This window comes from Bos indicus x Bos taurus, chromosome 14 (genome assembly GCF_003369695.1).
Source record: "Bos indicus x Bos taurus breed Angus x Brahman F1 hybrid chromosome 14, Bos_hybrid_MaternalHap_v2.0, whole genome shotgun sequence".
NCBI classification, from domain to species: Eukaryota; Metazoa; Chordata; class Mammalia; order Artiodactyla; family Bovidae; genus Bos; species Bos indicus x Bos taurus.
Window position 1 is genome coordinate 65,183,408 of NC_040089.1, and position 20,093 is coordinate 65,203,500.

Genomic DNA, 20,093 nt, shown 5'->3' on the forward strand with positions numbered 1-20,093 from the left:
CATATCATCACAAAAAGGCAAATGGAAAATGATCTGCCATAGGACAGAGGACTGAATTATAAGAAGGCATGTCTAGAAAGGCACTAGTTCAAGAGTCAGCAAACATGGCCCAAGACCAAATCTGACTATCAGATTTTATAAATAAAGCTTCACAGATACACAGTCATTGACTTATTGTCTATGGCTGTTTCTGCATGCCAAAAGAGGGTTCAGAAGTGGCAAAAAGACCAAGAAATGGATAAAATTGAAAACATTCACTATCTGACTCTTGATTCCCTGGTGGCTCAGACAGTAAAGAACCTGCCTGCAATGCAGAAAGCCCAGGTTCAATCCGTGGATGGGGAAAATGCCCCAGAGAATACAATGGATATCCACTCCAGTATTCTTGCCTGGAGAATTCCATGAACAGAGGAGACTGGGTGGTTAGAGTCCATGGTTGCAGAGAGTTGCAGGGTTGCAGAGGGTGGGACACAACTGAGCGACTAACACTTTTCTGCACTAAGTAAGTGTTCCAAACCCTGTCCTGATTATATACTCACAATAAATACAAGCAATTATTCTTTAAATGATGGCCTATTAATCCAGATAGGATGAATGAATTCAAGTATTTTCAGACCTGTGTGTGTTCAGAAGCACAGTAAATAGCTTGTTTTAATGCATAATTTAATACACTAAATATGCAAGTTAAGATTTCTAGACCTAGAGTTGACTTTAATCAAAAAGTGCTAATTTCTAATATAAAAAAGAAAAAGAATAGTTAAGGGATAATTTCCAAAACAGCAGGGGATAAATGAATTACAATTAACATATATAACAGTATAAAGGAAACATTTTTATTTACATAATTAAATTCAAACAATTAAGATAATGAAAAGACTGGGAGGATGGGAGAGAATATTTGCAAGTTACATATTTATTAAAGGTCTGATATCAGAATATATAAAGAACTCTTATTATAACTCAACAATAAAGAGAAAAATAACTAAAAAGTAGGCAAAGAATTTGAATATAAGAAGAAAATACAAAACAAGATCTACAATGGCCAATAAGCACATGAAAAGATGCTCAACATCATCAGACATTAGGGAAATGAAAATCAAAACCACGAGATAACACTTCATAGCAACTGGTATGGCTGGAAACAAGACAGTAACAATACCACAATAATAAGTGGTGACACAGATACGGATAAATTAATGTTGTGCATCAACTGTACTTCAGTATAAAAAATTAGAACCTCCATTCTCTGATGTGGGATTGCAAAAGGGAACAGACATTTTGATAAATAGTCCATCAGTTTCAAAGATAAGGACAGAGTTACCAAATGACCCAACAATTCTACTATATGCATCTAAAAGAAATGATGCTGAAGCTGAGGCTCCAATACTTTGGCCACCTGATGCGAAGAACTGACTCATTGGAAAAGACCCTGATGCTGGGAAAGAATGAACGCAGGAGGAGAAGGGGTGACAGAGAGAGACATTTGGATGCCATCACGGACTCGATGGACATGAGTTTGAGCAAGCTCCGGGAGCTGGTGATGGACAGGGAAGCATGGCATGCTGCAGTCCATGGGGATGCAAACAGTTGGACACAACTTAGCAACTGAATTGAATGGAATTGAATAGAAATTAAAACATATGTCCATGTGAAAAGTGTACAAGAATGATCATAGCAGCATTATTTATAATCACTAAAAAGTAGAAACAACACAAATGTCCATCAAATAATGAATAAATGTGGTATATTCATAAAATGAATTTTTATTCAGCTATAAAAAGGAATGAAGACATACATACTACAACATGAATCAACCTTGAAATTTATGGTAAGTGAAAGAAGCCAGTCAGAAGAGAACACAAGTTTTTTCATTCCAATCATGAAATGTCTAAAACAAGCAAATTCATAGAAAGACAGTTCCTAGGGGACTTGCGGGATGGAGCAGAGGACTAAGTGCTAATGATGTACCAATTATTTTTACAGTGATAAAACTATGCTAATATTAGATGCTGATGTTGCATAAAAACTAAATACACTAAAAATCATCTAATTATATACTTTAAAAGGAGGAATTTTACAATATGTGAAATTTTAGCAATGAGTTGTAACAAAAATCAAGATACAAATCAATTTTTAAAAAATCATTCCAGAGTTATTTTTCTTTTTAAGAGGAAGCACTCCCCAGCTCACTTTATGAAGCTAGCATACCCTTAATAGGACACATAACACCTATTGTGATAATAAGGAATTTCCTGTAACCAAAAATGAATAGCAAATAACAGCTATGCCCAATATGCTAGAGAAAGAATCAAGACAAAGAGCACTTCACAAGAACTCTTAAGTTCCTTCTAAGTACTAGAATTCTATGATTTTATGATAATAGTATTCATGTCATTAAGTACCAACTCTAATTTCTGGATAAAATCATGCTTACATAAACCTAACAAAATTAGATTTCAATGGAAATCACAACAGAGAAAGGGAGACAGAAATCAACATTAAGTCAAAGTAAAAAAAATTGAAGACTTCACTAACTTTTCAATAACAATATGTGTGGTAATCTGAACGATGTCCGGATTTAGACACTTACATCCTAATAATATGAACAAGGTGTTGACCTATTTAGCACTGTCAAAAATCTGAGGCTTGTTATTAAAATATAGATTCACACTACTGACTTTGTGACTCAAAACTTTTCCAGGTTCACATAGTTTGAAATGAATGCATCCAAGTTCAAAGGGTATGAACCTGCAACTGAAAACACTGCAACATCAGAAATCCAGTATTTATTAAAGAAAGAGCCTTGGTTCCAATCCTCACACAATTATCTACTTTATTTAAATAAATGAGTAATCTAGAAATATATCAAGCTTGATATAAATGGTGTAAACAATAAACACATAGACAATTTCTGTGTTTATGATACATCTATTTGTAAGTCAAGTGGCTTAAGTTAAAATAAACCTACTTATAATTCTTACTTCAGCTTAATGCAAACATCTGAAAACAACTTTCTTCTCAAGTTAATTTTATTTGTGCTTAGCATTTCAGTGATTATACTATATACCATATAATCTTTGGCAGATAGTCTCTGTCTATATATATATGTATGTTGTCTTCATCTATATATAATAAAAGGTGTGGCTATCAATAAACAGCATCACTTAGTTCATTTACTTTATACATCTGTCTTTTCAGAACTACTTTGTAGATCACTTAGTTCATTTCCATTAAGTTCTTCCAATGAGAAGACTGATTTAGAGATGCACTGGCATAATTAAAAAAAAAAAAAAAACAGTAAAACTGAAAGTATCAGTATAAAATATAACCATAGGAAGACTTTAAAATAAAAATGTACCTTCTTCAAGGATGGGTCGTGGGATGACAAACGGAATCTCCTGGAGAGGGTCCATATACTTGTGGCCAGCACTAACAATCTTTATTTGAGGCAAACAGAGGGCAAGCGTTCCTGGCATGCTCGTTTGTCCATGGTACCAACTTCTTACTGTTCCAGGAATGTCACCAGATACAATTGTACTAGGAGAAGGCAAACTATCATTTGGGATAAACACACAACAAGACTGTACTTCAAGCTAGAAAAGAAAAACAGAATCAAAATATTTGGATCAGATTAAGTTTGAGAATAAACAAATCTCAATCACCTAATATCTTTACCAGAATACACAGGCAAGCCCAAAAAAGAAAATGTCCCATACTTATGTCTTCATCAGTTGATTTTACTAAAGAATACGACAAACACTGGAAAAGGTATTGTTTCTTGCTATAAATTTGATCAAAAGAGCACAATGACATGAAATGAAAACATAGCTGCCTTTCCACAGTTCTTTCCAAGAAACATGATTGAGTTAGAAAATGTGCTGGCAAAAAAAGGTGAGAAAATCCTACTTTTTTTGCAGTTCATTACATTTTGTTAACACCAGCTAAGGGGTTAGAGCTGACTAGCATTTTGCTGCTCTTACTTTAAAAAATAAAAAAACCACAAACATCTATTTCTATGTGAATTTGTCCCTTTGTCTTTCATTTTACAGATAGAAATTTAAGAAAAAATACTTTAAATGCTCAGATTATATCTCTAGATAAACATTAAAGGAGAACACGTTAGTAACATAGTAATGAAGAAAATTCAGGAGACTTAAAAATCAGAGCGCTATTCCTTACTTTTATCATATGTTGATTTATTACCTAAATTGTGATTTCATGTGAAATTTTTATGCTTCCTTATCCCCAGTGTACTTACTTAGGTTGCCAGCCCCTAACAGAGTTAAAGTAAGACTAAGCAAGACCAAATAAAAAACTGAATACATCATGAGTACTTAATTCAAAAGGTATGCTTAAGTTAAAGCCTATTAGTCTAAGCTGACTTTATTACAAGGTAATATTCTGTACCTGGCTAGTAAACTGCCCCAACGGTGTAGCATACTTGAATTATTTTTAATAAAATACAAAATATAACCTGCTAATTTTCTATAAAATAATTGGCATACAAAGCTATTACCTGAACGTATTATCTAATAAAAACTAAACTTTGTTTGCTTGATAAATGTTTGGATAGTCTAGCAACTTAAAATAACAAAGAGACCATATTTTACAAAAGATAACTAAGACTACAGTCATAGATGTACTCCTGGGGTTAATATATTTCTTAGTGAGAGCATGGTATGTAACAGGTCTGAATTCCTTGATATGATAAATAATTTGCCAGTCTTATAAGTGCACTTACTCATTTTCCCTTCAGTATTTCTGTGCATGGATAAACCAATGAATTCAGTGAAGAAAAATGTAAGTAAAAATTTACAAAAATAAGTACACTGGTTCATACAGTATGAAAATTTTTAGTTCTAGAATTTAATCTTGTAGATTACATGATTTTAAAATGTATATGTTAAGTAGTTCATCACTGACTTAAGATCACATTTCTAACTTCTGAAACAGAAGTGTATATTGTCTCAAATATGTTACATTTTGTTTCAAACATGTAACATAATTCATTAGTGATGCTAAAGTGCACAAGTTAGAGTGGCACACTGACAGCATATTCTCCTACATTAACTATGGTTATAAGCTCAAATAATGACGGGTCATTTATTTAACATTTTATTGTAGATACTGATGCTATGTTGACAAATGCTTTCAACAATGTGAGGTAATTAGTTTAATATGTCACTGTATACAAATTTATACATAGATGTCTTGAGAAACAAATTTAAATTGTGCCAAAATTTCCATAATCACAATATATTCTAAGTTTCTACTAATTCAGATATAAATTATTTAATCAAATCAAAACAACCTGAGCAATGCATATAAAACCAACAGTATATTAATCTGATACACATAACAACATTAAAAAATAAGCTTTCTAAAAAATGATACATGTTGTGGGGATTCTTTTAATGATAAGAACTAAAACATATAATCCAAATTGCTCAAACTTGTTATAATGTTACATCTATTATATATACTAAAGCTAACACATAAATCTTTTTACACTTTTAAAATAACTGTTAAACTGTATGTCTAAAATTTTGGTTTTAATGTAAAATGTTGAGTGATTTATGTAAGTGAATATAAATCTGCAGCAGTAAATTTTGCATTAATGTAAGGATCTGACAATCCAAGGGAAAGAAAATGAAGTAATCTGCCAGTAAGAAGTCCTCAAACCGGGGGTCAGATCATGTTCATGGAAACCATCTGGTTGGGACCCTCTGAGCCACACCAAACACAAATGATCTTTTAAAAAAAATATCCTATTCATTAATGCATCACAGCTGCACTGAGTGTTACTTCATTTTTCCATGGCAACATCCTTTCTGTTTCAAGGATCTTATTTCAGTTTTGGTAGCAACATGTTCTTTCGCCAATATTGAACACATTCATGTGTTAAAGTGAAGGGATTATTACAAATTCTTGAAGTAGAACCACCTCTATTTTGATTCCTATTAGGTCAAGGGCTACATAGCTAAGTATCACATCCTGAGGATAAACCACTAAAGTAGAAATTATTTGGTATTATTTCAATAAGTGAAATGATTATCATGCAATTTTTCTGAAGGTCCAAGTTCTATTTTTTCCTGAAATTTCAAGTGCTGCTTAAAAAGATATATGACATTGTGTACTCCCTATCCTCTATAAGTACAGTTTGGTAACCTTTGATTTTTCTAATGTATGCACTCTACAACTGTGATCACAACTCAGTTAAAAAGAAGAAACTAAGACGGGCTTCATTTATGCATTAACATAATAAGCATTTTAATTAGCAAACTGTCCATCATATAGACTAACTTTATATAAATGCTTTACAATGTTATACCATATTTTCTGCTCTTTAAAACAATGCTCCTATTTCCCAAATGTTTTCCTTTCTTCAAAACTTAAAAATCTAGTGATAATTGTATTCAGAAAATTTATATAGAATAAAATGTTCTCTGAATGAATGTATTTACTCCTCAGGACACAGTTTCAAATAAAAAATAAGAATGAAGAAACAATGCAGTTTGTATTTTCATTCACTTTTCTTTCTTTTATTCATGCATTCTTTAACAGTCACCATTTACTGAGCTTGAAGTCAGGACTATAGAGAAAGGACACAGTTCCAGCATTTAAAACTAGTAATAGCCTTACATAATTTTCACTAGAGCACACAATCTATACTGTCAGACACTGTGCCTATTCTGTTCACGCTACAGTCTCAGTACACAGTACTGCACCTAGTATGAAAGAGGTACTAAGTAACTGTTAAAGAAGGGAACACAATTATTTTTATTAGCACTAGATAATGATGTTAATTAAAATAGTTGTTTAATACATGTTGTTCATCATTTCATTTCACAGAAACCTAGTAGAGTGATTAATAAAAATGACTTGTCAGCCAGATGGGTTCAACTCTAGCTGTGGAACCTTTGACAAGCTATTTAATCTTTTCATGACTTCAGCTTCCTCATCTGTATATGGGGGGAAAATCAGCTTTGAAATAAAGGTTAACATATTAACTGTCACCAAAATGTTTGCTAAATAAAGTCAATGAACATACACTAAGTATCTACTATATGCCAGATCTATATATTAATTCTCAAGGATTTGTAAAAGACGTTCACAATCCTTCTATTTTAAAATGCTATTGGCTTATGGTTTAGCTATTTATGCATATAGAGACTACCAAAATAAGTAGTATTATATTTGCACTATGAAACATAAATAAACTATTGCCCAAACCGTTTCCTATTCTATAAATTCACAATACATTATGAAACTATTTGGAATATCCTATTTATTTAGTACAAATTTAAATATACACAGTTCAGGACATTAGCTAAAAACCTTGAAAGTGCACCTTGGTTATCTTCTTTTCCACAGTGAAATGTTATAAATCTCCATACTTTTCTCATAAATACTTGTCAAGGGAAGACAAGAAAAAAATTCCTAGACTGTAATAAGGATTTCCTCTTTCTAACAAACTATCATGCAACTGATGTTACTTTCTCAATGTCTATAAATAAAACTATAGCCTTCTATGCAAAATTTTAAGCATTAAATGTAGTTGATTACTTTTAACATTAATGTGACTGACAACTGATATGTCTAATATCTACTCTTATTTAATCCTGCAAATAAGCCAGGAAGTTCACTGGACTTGAGAGCGTTAGGTGTATCATGTAACATGATTACTACATCTCTTCTTATACATATATAACTTTCTGGGAGGAAAAAAAATTCAATTGTTCTAGCTTATCTGACTTTCACACTCATACCAAAATCTCACAGAATGTGGGAAGTTGTCTCCTAAAAGGAATAAAACATTATTAGCAAAAGAAGGAGCTCAGGATCTTTCAAATGGAAAATAAACTGTCCATGACATTATGCTGTCCATTGTCAGAAACTAGCCAAAACACCCAGGAAATGCCATAGGACAGCAACACAATCTTCAATGTAAAAGTCAAGGAGACTGACTTTGGCAAACACAAGAGTAATGTTCTCCTTTATTAGTGAATCCTAGGCCAGAGTACTTCTATTTTGTCAACCGCATGCCATTGCCAATTATGTCGTTCTGGAACAAAAACGTAATAGACAGAAACTTTGCTGGTGAGTGAACAGAGGAAAACTACAAAAACAATGAGTTTATGCTAATCTATCTTGAAAAGGCCCTCCAATCCAAGTTCATTTTAAAAACTGTTCAAGACTACATTTAGTACTATAAAACAATCGAATTATTATGAAGCATGAAATTCTTTTTCCCATTGAAAAATAAATAGGTTATCATAAATACTGTTGATGTCTTAATGCAACATACATCTTTCTAAAATAATAAAGTACATGAACTTAGCAAATACCAACTTTGGCTCCAAAATCAACTTTCCAGAAACTCTGATTCCAAGCACATTTACTTGTTCAAACTTCCATTAAAAGAATAATCCTTTGATGACTTTAAGTTATGGTGTTTTGTTTAATCTGATGACAACTTCAGGGTTTTCTTTTTTATATTTGGCTCATAAAATGTCTTGGAGAGTGGACACAACTCTTTTAAAAACTCAGTTTTAGGGCCTAGATTTTGATCATTGAATCAGAATCTAGTTTTATTCTCAAGTTTTTCAGAATATACAAACAGTTGAAAATGTCTAAGTATATGGTATGTATAAGACTGGACTGGGACTAGGAGTGAGGTAAGAAAGGTGCCTTGATCATTTTCAAAATAATTTATACAAACGTAAATCATTTAGTACTCCTTTAATTAAATGTTAATTTATACACAAAAAGCTTAGTCAACAAGGAAGATCAGACTAAACTACACTTAAACATGGTTAAGAAGGTAAATGTTATATGTGTACTTAGCCAAAATTAAAAACAACGAAAGAAATATCTTTACTTGTAACTAATCCAGAATGACATACCAGATTAAGTTTATTGTTTGTAAAGCTAATGAAGGCACTACATCATTACAAAACAAGCCAAAGAACTAAAAGAATCATATAAGAACATGAGAATCGTGCATACCTTAAATATTACTTAATTTAACCATTTCATATTGCAAATATGCCAAGTAAAGCCCATAGCAAACATTAAGAATCTGACACTGTTGACAATGGCTCCTTGAACTCTTTGACCTTTCCTCCAACATTTCTGATCTTTCGTTTAGGGTTTTCTTTAAGGAGACATTCTCTTCTACCGACTACTTTAGAAATGGTATTCACTTGGCCCATTGCTCTTTCAACTTAACATACTTTTTTGAATTCTCCTAGTTTTAACCATCTGTAGATGATTTCTAAAATTATATTTATATGGTGCATCTCTTCCTTAAACTCAATTATGAATATTCAGTGTAAGAGATAACTGGGTATCTCATACACATTTCAAATACACATGTAAAGTCAAACTCTCAATTTGCCACTAACCCTGAAAGGATGCTGCTCCTATCATATGATTGCATCACTATCTACCCAAACCAGAACCTGGAACACCAACTAGATTCCCTCCTTTTATTCTCCAAATGCATAAGTCACTGGTTCCTGGTGATTTTTACCTTAAGTCTCTCAGGGTTTGCTGTCTAACTTTTCTTATTGCCTAGTGTTTTGAAACCATTGTTCAATATAATTCGCCCATTTCTTTTTTGGTTGTTTGAAGTAGCAAAATAAATCCAGTTCCCGTATCTTCATCCCGGGAAGAGGAGTCTGTTTTCCAGAATATCTTACGTTGTGGAGCATGCATGTATCTACTTTCTGTCATTCAGATGCCCAGTCTTGGATGACGCTTTTCGACCCCATGGACTGCAGCATACCAGGCCTCCCTTTCCCTCACCATCTCCTGAAACTCACCCAAGTTCATGTCTGTGTATCTACTTAATGGCTTACAAATATTATAAAGATTTCTTACATTTGGAATTTTACCTGGAAGATCTTCTTAGAGCCATCAAATAATCAGGTAACCCTAATACTATCTTTCTTAGCCCCCATTACAGTAACTTCTCAAAATGGGATCAAAAAAAGGATATACTAAACTAGTCCACTTTTCTATAGTATCTGAATCGCTAGAAATGAACTACTCTTTGTGAAACCATTGCTGCCCTGTCCATGGAATTCTCCAGGCAAGAATACTGGAGTGGGTTGCCATTCCCTTCTCCAGGGGATCTTCCCAACCCAGGGATGAACCCGGGTCTCCTGCATTGCAGGCAGACTCTTTACTCTTGGGGTCACCAGAGAAGCCACCAGTTTTCTAGTGGAATGGATAAGAGAGAATGAGGTTATTTTTAATACAATTACTTACATCATCATGAAATAATATTTAGGACCAAATTAAACTTCAAACAGCTATACATTTTTTATCACTATTATAATCTGGAGAATGCTATTATGTCATCTAATTCTAAAGATCAATAAATATTAATCTGAGATAGTATCCAAATTCATCACAAACCTGGCAGAGCCTGCCCTAGAAATCCTTTCAATAGATGACATTTACCCTGATAACTCCACTTCTCTTTTGGATGGCAAGAGTTTTATTAGGGATCTATCTAAGAGACACTCCCCACAAGATGCTTCAATACAATGGATATTTGTCTTTTTCCTGCTAGACCAAGAGAACTACTATATTTCTTTTGTCTACTCAGGATCTACCATAATATATAATAAAATTGAGTGCTGAATATGATAATGAATGAAAGAATAATAAATGGAGGGAAACAGAACACTCCATAATGTATTACTAAGCAGCTAGATGTTTAAAAAATAAACAAACAAGTTTATACTGGGGTACTAAAATGTTAACATGCCTCTGAATGTTAAATAAATACTTATGTGCAACAGGACATTTTTAGAAATACAATGTTTATCAGAAACTATGTATGTACTTTTTTTAACTATGTACTTTTTTTCTCAAAAAGGAGGACATATTAAAGAGCAATAGGGCCTTGGAACTAATCCTCAAATTATAGTACACATCTTCATCAACTCTAGTGCCATTTCTGAAAAAAGTACAAAGTACCTAATTTTAAAAAGAAACCTGCTGCAGTCCCACTACATTAAACTTTTATTTCTATACAAACATACTGCATATGTGTATTTCATACATATGAAATGATTACGATACAAGCTTATTTTGGTATCAAAGCATTTTCACTAGAATAGAGAAGGAAAACTGAGCAAAAAAAAACAAAGGAGTTGTGTTGCCCGGAAAAGAAAGTTGTAGTTAGGTGTCAAAACGGAAGAAATTTTTTGTATTAGGATAGACATCAAAAGTTAAGAGAAGTTAGTATCAAAATGAGAAATTAATATTAAAGTTAAACAAAATCCCATATTTTTGGAAATTAAGTGTCCATTTTTAAGTGACGGGTGTACCTAAGAAGGCATAACAAGGAGAATTAGAAACTATGTCATAATAGAAATGAAAAGAGAATTTACCAGAATTTGTTGTGTGCAGCTGAAGTTGCTTGATGCAATTAAATACAATATGGAGTTTTGAAATAAGGTATAAAAACAAATAAAAGGGACACCAGCACAAAATTTTATGAAATTTTAATAAAATATGTACTTTACTTAATAATACTGCATCTTTCTTCTCTGTAATCACCCTATGTGTTTTTCTCAGTCTAACTTTACTGAGGGTTTCAATGGCTAAGTCAAAGATCTCTCGGTAAATGTCAAATTGCACTAGAAAATATAAACGTTATTTAAAAATATGTTTGTATTGATTTCTAACATTATCTGATAGTGATAAGAGAACAGACTCTATATAATTTAAAAACCTTTAGAGTACAAAATTTTTGCACTTTGTTTTATGCCCCTGGATATGTTTTCAGTGTCTCCTAATTTACAGTCTATGGGAACTTGAATAGAATTTAAATCTTACTATGGTGTTAAAATTATATAAATCTTAATTATTTTGAATTGTATCACAGTGCTTTTCAGGTCTACTATGTCCTTCTACTTCTCTGAATATTCGTCCTATTAATTTTTGACAGTTTGATATTGAAATTCCATATAAAGTCTTAATTTATCTACTAAAAAATTGTAATTTATAGTGGAACTATATGTAATCTTGCTCTGTATTTTTCCAAGTCTCCTATAAATGTGTTCTTATACTTTCATTATTAAAAAAAAAATTAAAAACAAGAAGAAAAATATTAAGAGATGGCCTTGAAAACCTATTATACACTGAGTCTCAGAAAAGAAACTAAGAAAACATACCTTTCCAACCAGTTTTTAGTCCCAGTTTAATGAAATCAAAACACAACTAACTCCTGAGTACAAATGACTTAAGGTACGGTGCTAAAGAAAAACATGATATGAAAGATAAAATGCTAGAGATCTAATAATATTAGGATTATTCCTTTTTTACATGAAGTATTATTTGCATCATACTATAATTTAGAACCTCAGATGGAACTATAATTAAATAAGTTCACAGTTATTTATAAAATTATAGTAGAAATATGTGTGCTCAAATTAGTTACTCATCTTAACTTACTAATCACTTCAGTATTTATATTTATTGACTACCACACAATAAACTGTGGAAAATTCTTAAAGAGATGGGAGTAACAGACCACCTTAACTGTCTTCTGAGAAACCTGTATGCAGGCCAAGAAGCAATAGGTAGAATCGGATGTGGAACCACAGACTCATTCAAAAATTAGGTACGGAGTAACCTGCTTATTTAACTTATATACAGAGTACATGCGAATGCCAGGCTGGAATCAAGATTCCTGGGAGAAGTATGAATAACCTCGATATGCAGATGATACCACCTAATAGCAGATAGTGAAGAGGATCTTAAGAGCCTTTTGATGGAGGTGAAAGAGGAGAGTAAAAAAGCTGGATTAAAACTCAACATTCAAAAAACTAAGATTACGGCATCTGGTCCCATTACTTCAGGGCAAACAGACAGAGAAAAAGTGGAAACAGTAACAGATTTTATTTTCTTGGGCTCCAAAATCAGTCGATGGTGACTGCAGACACAAAATTAAACGATGCTTACTCTCTGGAAGAAAAGCTATGACAAACCTAGACAGCATATTAAAAAGCAGAGACATCACTTTGCTAACAAAGGTCCACAGTAATCAAAACTATGTTTTTTCCCAGTAGTCAGTCACGTACAGATGCGAGAGTTGGACCATAAAGAAGGCTGAATGCCGAAAAACTGATGCTTTGGAATTCTGGTGCTAAAGACTCTTAACAGTCCTTTAGACAGCAAGAAGATCAAACCAGTCAATCCTAAAGAAACTCAACCCTGAATGTTCACTGGAAGGACTGATGCTGAAGCTGAAGTCCCAATACTTTGGCCACCTGACGCAAAGAGCCGACTCACTGGAAAAGACCCTAATGGGAAAGATTAAAGGCAAGAGGAGGAGGGTAAGACAGAGGATGCAGTGGTGGATGGCATCACTGACTCAACGGACATGAGTTTGAGCAAACTCCAAGAGACAGTGAAAGACAGGGAAGCCTGGCATGCTGCAGTCCCTGGAGTCACAAAGAGTTGTATACAATTTAGCAAAACAACAACAAAATATACCATAGACTACTCTTTTCAGAAGATTACAAAATAACACATAAAAAGATGATGGGTATTACTCATCAGGGAAAAAAGCATATATTTCATAGGTCACTTAAATAGTAGAAATAATGTGTTAAATCAATCAGTAAAATTAGAGGAGCACAGAACGGTTAGTAAGGCATTAAACAGAAACAGAAGAAATAAAAAACTTTATTTTCTTGTGACCACAGACCAGAGTAAGCTAAGAATACAGACTGAGGTTGAACAACTTCAGAAAAAAATTAATAAAACTGAGATACAACTGCCCAGGTATCACCCTTATTCCCATCAGCAATGTATCTCCCCTGAGATTAAAGATTTTATTGTAAGAAAAGCTACATATAGTTAAGTGAATAAATACAGTCATCAGAAGCAAAACCACACCTACTCTAGCTTGCTCTATCATGTGTCATAGTTAAATATTAATACAAGGACTGGGTGATACACAATGAAAGAGAACCTAAGGATACAGTCTTTTACTATAGACTAAAGAAAGTAACATTGACTATAAATATTCAGCAACATCTTAGGAGTACTGTCTATTTTCTGCTTCTATAATCAATCTCAATCAATGTAAGTGAAGTCTCTCAGTCGTGTCCGACTCTTTGCAACCCCATGGACTGTAGTCTACCAGGCTTCTCCATCCATGGGATTTTCCAGGCAAGAATATTGGAGCGGGTAGCCATTTCCTTCTCCAGGAGATCTTTCCAGCCCAGAGACTGAAACCCAGTCTCCCACATTGTAGGCAGATGCTTTACCATCTGAGCCACCAGGGAAATCAATGTAAAGACACTGAATATTTCCTGCATTCACGGAATCTCACCTTCCTGTCTCATCTGATGCCACCAATGCATCAGAGGATAGTAGAGAGGAATATAACTAAGTCAACAAAATGAGTTACTAGGATAATATTAATAGCATAAGGCCTCAGGCTGGCAGAGACTGTAGGACACAGCTGAACCTGTGGACAAAGTCATTTTTCCTTTAAGCTGAGAGTTAAAACAATAACAAAGAATCACAAAACATACTTTCTCTCTCCCCCTCTTCTCTTAATTTTATGTAAGTATCATACTCAAAAAAGAGGCTGTAATAGATTGCCAAAGTCACCGGATCTTGTATTAAACAGTACTTTAAATACAGTAGACCCGAACAGCACTGATCCCTTGCAGCAGAAAATCCATATATAACTTTACAGTCTACCCTTTGTATTCACTGTTCTGAATCCACGGGTTTAAGCAACCATAGATCAAGAAGAACTGAGGTATCCAAAAAAAAAAAAAAATTCACGTATAAATGGACCTAGACTATTCAAACCCATGTTATTCAAGGGTCACCATGGGAATTAATCATATTCACATACTGATACCAGACTTTGGATATGTTTTAGATGTTATTTCTAAAAAGTGATTTTAAAAGTTTTCATTATACTTATCAAACTGAATTATAGCTAGGCATAGATGTTTGGATCACTTTTCTACACAGCATAACAAATTACGACAAACCTAGCAGCTAAGAACAGCACATATGTATTATCTTGCACTTTATGTGGGTGAAGCATCCTGGTATAATTTTGCAGATCATCGACCTTACTCTTTGTTTTTCATAAGGTGAGAGCAATATTCTTCTGCAATTTTCAACATCTTGAATAGAAGTAGAAGCTCCCAATACTTAGATATTACTGTCTGGTACACATAAAATTCTATAAAGATGCCTCTGTTATCAGTCTGTCATATCTTATCTCAAGGAAAAAAGTCTATATGAAAACTTAAAAATGGTTGCAGCACGCTTACCCAGTTTCTATTAAATGGAGATAAGCATTTAATTGTGTATTTCCATTGTTAAAACATGATCTGGAAGATGTGTAATTCAGTAAGATTAAATTGTGTATATTTAAAAGTGAAAAGTGATAAAATTTAGTAACAATAGTTATAATTAATATTTTCATATTTAATATGTAGTCAGGTAGGAAAAATAATTAGGTAATCATTTTAATTTAATTTAAGCTTTTATTTCAGCACTGAAATAGGTATGCTATTGGTATATTGACCATTATTGCATAATTTTGTAACTCTATCAGGAACAGCATATGCATTTCTTATCATTTTGTTATTAATCTGCAGAGCACCAATAATTTTCATTTAAATTGTGAAAGTGAGGTTGTATATGTGAGTGTCACCAATGAGAAAATTTTTATTGATCTTAAAAACACTGAAAATTAAAAGGCAACAGAGAAATTAAACCATGGTATTTCTAACTTTCATTTTACCTGCAGTGTTAGACTCTTAACCGCATTCCATACTACTCCAATGAACTCTTTCATTCTTTCTTCAGGACTTCTACAGCCTTCAGTTATGGTCAGCACGGCTTTAACAGGAACTGACAATGGTCTGGATTCTAAGAATAAGAACAGGTAGGATAATTTAATAGAAATGTACCATGTAGTTTCACATAAATATACAGAAAATATTTCTACTATTACTTCTTCCCTTGTTTAAAATTTTAAAATATATGAGATTATAAAATATATTAGATCATATTAACTGAAAGAATTATTTATTTTTACAATTACTCCAAATCAAAAAAAAACAATCTGTTAATAGTCAAGAGAGTGAAGATGACTCTTTTTCAGAGACTGATGACTGGGATGTCGGTTTATGGAGTAACAGTAATGCTCTATTTTTTGAATACATGGATGTGTTTACATTGTGTAAATTTACTTAATTATAACCTAACAATCCATGAATTTCTCAGTATGAAGTTAAAACATAAATAAAAATGTTACTGAAAAAGAAAACTGAACTTCCTTCACCCAGAATTAATAGAAAATGTGTCTTCCCAAATGTGAATTTTCCTGAGAATAAAAGCTTACTCATAGTATCTCTCTACTTAAAACACTGGTTTTGATAGTAAACAAAAGAAGCACTCGGCTTCCTCGGTGGCTCAGACAGTAAAGAACCTGACTGCAATGCAGGAGACCCAGGTTTGATCCCTGGGTTGGGAAGATTCCCTGGAGAAGGGAATGGCTACCCTAATACAGTATTCTTGTCTGGAGAATTCCATGGAGAGAGCAGCCTGAAGGGCTATAGTCCATGGGGTCACAAAGATTTGGACATGACTGAGCAACTGACACTTTCATTTTCACTTTCAAAAGAACTGATCACATAAAAACCAGGTAATGTTACAAGAATTTTCTTTGTCTAAAATGAAGAACTTAGAGAAATTCAATAATTTTTATAATGAAAATTTCAGAAATCAAAGAATAATTTATAACAATATATGTGGACATATATATATGTTACATTTTAGATGGAGAAGCTCTATACAGTCAACAAAAACAAGACAGGAGCTGATTGTGGCTCAGATCATGAACTCCTGATTACCAAATTCAAACTTAAATTGAAGAAAGTAGGGAAAACCACTAGACCATTCAGGTATGACCTAAATCAAATCCCTTATGATTATACAGTGGAAGTGAGAAATAGATTGAAGGGCCTAGATCTGATAGATAGAGTGCCTGATGAACTATGAAATGAGGTTCGTGACATTGTACAGGAGACAGGGATCAAGACCATCCTCATGGAAAAGAAATTCAAAAAAGCAAAATGGCTGTCTGTGGAGGCCTTACAAATAGCTATGAAAAGAAGAGAAGCGAAAAGCAAAGGAGAAGAGGAAAGATGTAAGGATCTGAATGCAGAGTTCCAAAGAATAGCAAGAAGAGATAAGAAAGCCTTCCTCAGCGATCAATGCAAAGAAATAAAGGAAAACAACAGAATGGGAAAGACTAGAGATCTCTTCAAGAAATCAGAGATACCAAGGGGACATTTCATGGAAAGATGGGCTCGATAAAGGACAGAAATGGTATGACCTAACAGAAGCAGAAGATATTAAGAAGAGATGGCAAGAACACACAGAAGAACTGTACAAAAAAGATCTTCACAACCCAGATAATCACGATGGTGTGATCACTGACCTAGAGCCAGACATCCTGGAATGTGAAGTGGGCCTTAGAAAGTATCACTACTAACAAAGCTAGTGGAGGTGATAGAATTCCAGTTGAGCTATTCCAAATCCTGAAAGACGATGCTGTGAAAGTGCTGCACTCAATATGCCAGCAAATTTGGAAACGCAGCAGTGGTCACAGGACTGGAAAAGGTCCGTTTTCATTCCAATCCCAAAGAAAGGCAATACCAAAGAATGCTCAAACTACCACACAATTGCACTCATCTCACACACTAGTAAAGTAATGCTCAAAATTCTCCAAGCTAGGCTTCAGCAATATGTGAACCATGAACTTCCAGATGTTCAAGCTGGTTTTAGAAAAGGCAGAGGAACCAGAGATCAAATTGCCAACATCCGCTGGATCATGGAAAAAGAGCATTCCAGAAAAACATCTATTTCTGTTTCATTGACTATGCCAAAGCCTTTGACTGTGTGGATCACAATAAACTGTGGAAAATTCTGAAAGAGATGGGAATACCAGACCACCTGACCTGCCTCTTGAGAAATCTGTATGCAGGTCAGGAAGCAACAGTTAGAACTGGACGTGGAACAACAGACTGGTTCCAAATAGGAAAAGGAGTATGTCAAGGCTGTATATTGTCACCCTGCTTATTTAACTTATATGCAGAGTACATCATGAGAAACGCTGGATTGGAAGAAGCACAAGCTGGAATCAAGATTGCCGGGAGAAATATCAATAACCTCAGATATGCAGATGACACCACCTTTATGGCAGAAAGTGAAGAGGAACTCAAAAGCCTCTTGATGAAAGTGAAAGTGGAGAGTGAAAAAGTTGGCTTAAAGCTCAACATTCAGAAAACGAAGATCATGGCATCCGGTCCCATCACTTCATGGGAAATAGATGGGGAAACAGTGGAAACAGTGTCACAATTTATTTTTTTGGGCTCCAAAATCATTGCAGATGGTGACTGCAGCCATGAGATTAAAAGACGCTTACTCCTTGGAAGGAAAGTTCTGACCAACCTAGATAGCATATTCAAAAGCAGAGACATTACTTTGCCAACAAAGGTTCATCTAATCAAGGCTATGGTTTTTCCTGTGATCATGTATGGATGTGAGAGTTGGACTATGAAGAAGGCTGAGTGCCGAAGAATTGATGCTTTTGAACTGCGGTGTTGGAGAAGACTCTTGACAGTCCCTTGGACTGCAAGTAGATCCAACCAGTCCATTCTGAAGGAGATCAGCCCTGGGATTTCTTTGGAGGGAATGATGCTGAAGCTGAAACTCCAGTACTTTGGCCACCTCATGCGAAGAGTTGACTCACTGGAAAAGACTCTGATGCTGGGAGGGATTGCGGGCAGGAGTAGAAGGGGACAACAGAGGATGAGATGGCTGATGGCATCACTGACTCGATGGACGCTGAGTCTGAATGAAATCCGGGAGTTAGTGATGGACAGAGAGGCCTGGCATGCTGCGATTCACGGGGTCGCAAAGAGTCGGACAGGACTGAGCTACTGAACTGAACTGAACTGATACATGTAATTGATAGGGTGCTATTTTAAATACTATAAAATAAATGACTCAGATCTTGGTTTTCAAGACTTTTACTAAGCTAAATTTGATAATCATTGAACAGTCTCCAAACTAAGTGCTACCACATCATCACTATGAGAATGACAAGTGCTATTATCTACTCATACTTTCCCTTTCCGCTCTATTTGGTTCACATATTTGCATTTATAGTAGATTCAAAGTATCTTAAGGGCATGGAACATAAACCTTTTATTCTCATGCTAATAATACCACAGCCTACCACAGTATACACATTCAGTTCAGTTCAGTCGCTCAGTCGTGTCCGACTCTTTGCAACCCCATGAATCGCATCACGCCAGGCCTCCCTGTCCATCACCAGCTCCCGAAGTTCACTCTGACTCACGTCCATCGAGTCAGTGATGCCATCCAGCCATCTCATCCTCTGTCGTCCCCTTCTCCTCCTGCCCCCAATCCCAAGAAACATTCAAAAATGTTTGTTAAAAAAAAAAAAAGAAGAGATCCATGGAGAGAGATCCATGGAGGTGGAGCATTCTAGGCAGATGGTAACAACACTGCAAAGCACCAAGATGGGAGTGTACTTAGGAATTTTCAAGAAACCATACAAAAGCAAGGATGGTTAGAACAAAGTAAAAATGACAGAAGCAAGAGACAAGGTCAGAGGTACCAATAGGGACCAAATCACACAGGGCTTACACAGGCCGTGGTAAGGAGGTTGGGTTTTATTTTGAGACAGGATATGACTCTAAACAGTCTTGAAATTAATGGACATATTTTGAGAGAAGTCTCTGGTTACTATGTAGAAAACGGTCTACATAAATATTAAAACAAGAAGACAGGTTGTGAGAGGTGGTAGTAGCAACAGAGCTAACAAGAATGGAGAATTTCTGTATTGTTTTCAAAGATACAGCCAACAAATTTACTGATGGATTATAACTACAATAAGAGAGAAAAGTAAAGCAAGGATAACTCCAAGGTTTTATATTTGATCAACTGGAAGAATGGCACTAGAGGGGAGAGGAAAAGGAAATATAGTTTTATAC

General features: G+C 34.4%; 1 protein-coding gene across 11 annotated transcripts in view; it reads right to left on the reverse strand.

The window, feature by feature from the left end:
• Positions 1-20,093, reverse strand: part of VPS13B (vacuolar protein sorting 13 homolog B) — an 806,600-nt gene that overhangs the window by 432,203 nt on the left and 354,304 nt on the right. For all 11 annotated transcript variants that reach the window (XR_003514498.1, XM_027561445.1, XM_027561448.1 and 8 more), the window contains 2 exons: positions 15,806-15,933; positions 3,359-3,593 (listed from right to left, as the gene is read on the reverse strand). Coding sequence is in view for 10 of the 11 variants with exons in the window: in XM_027561445.1 (XP_027417246.1) it covers positions 3,359-3,593; positions 15,806-15,933 (363 nt within the window). In the remaining variant the exon portion in view is untranslated. The remainder of the gene's footprint in view (positions 1-3,358; positions 3,594-15,805; positions 15,934-20,093) is intronic.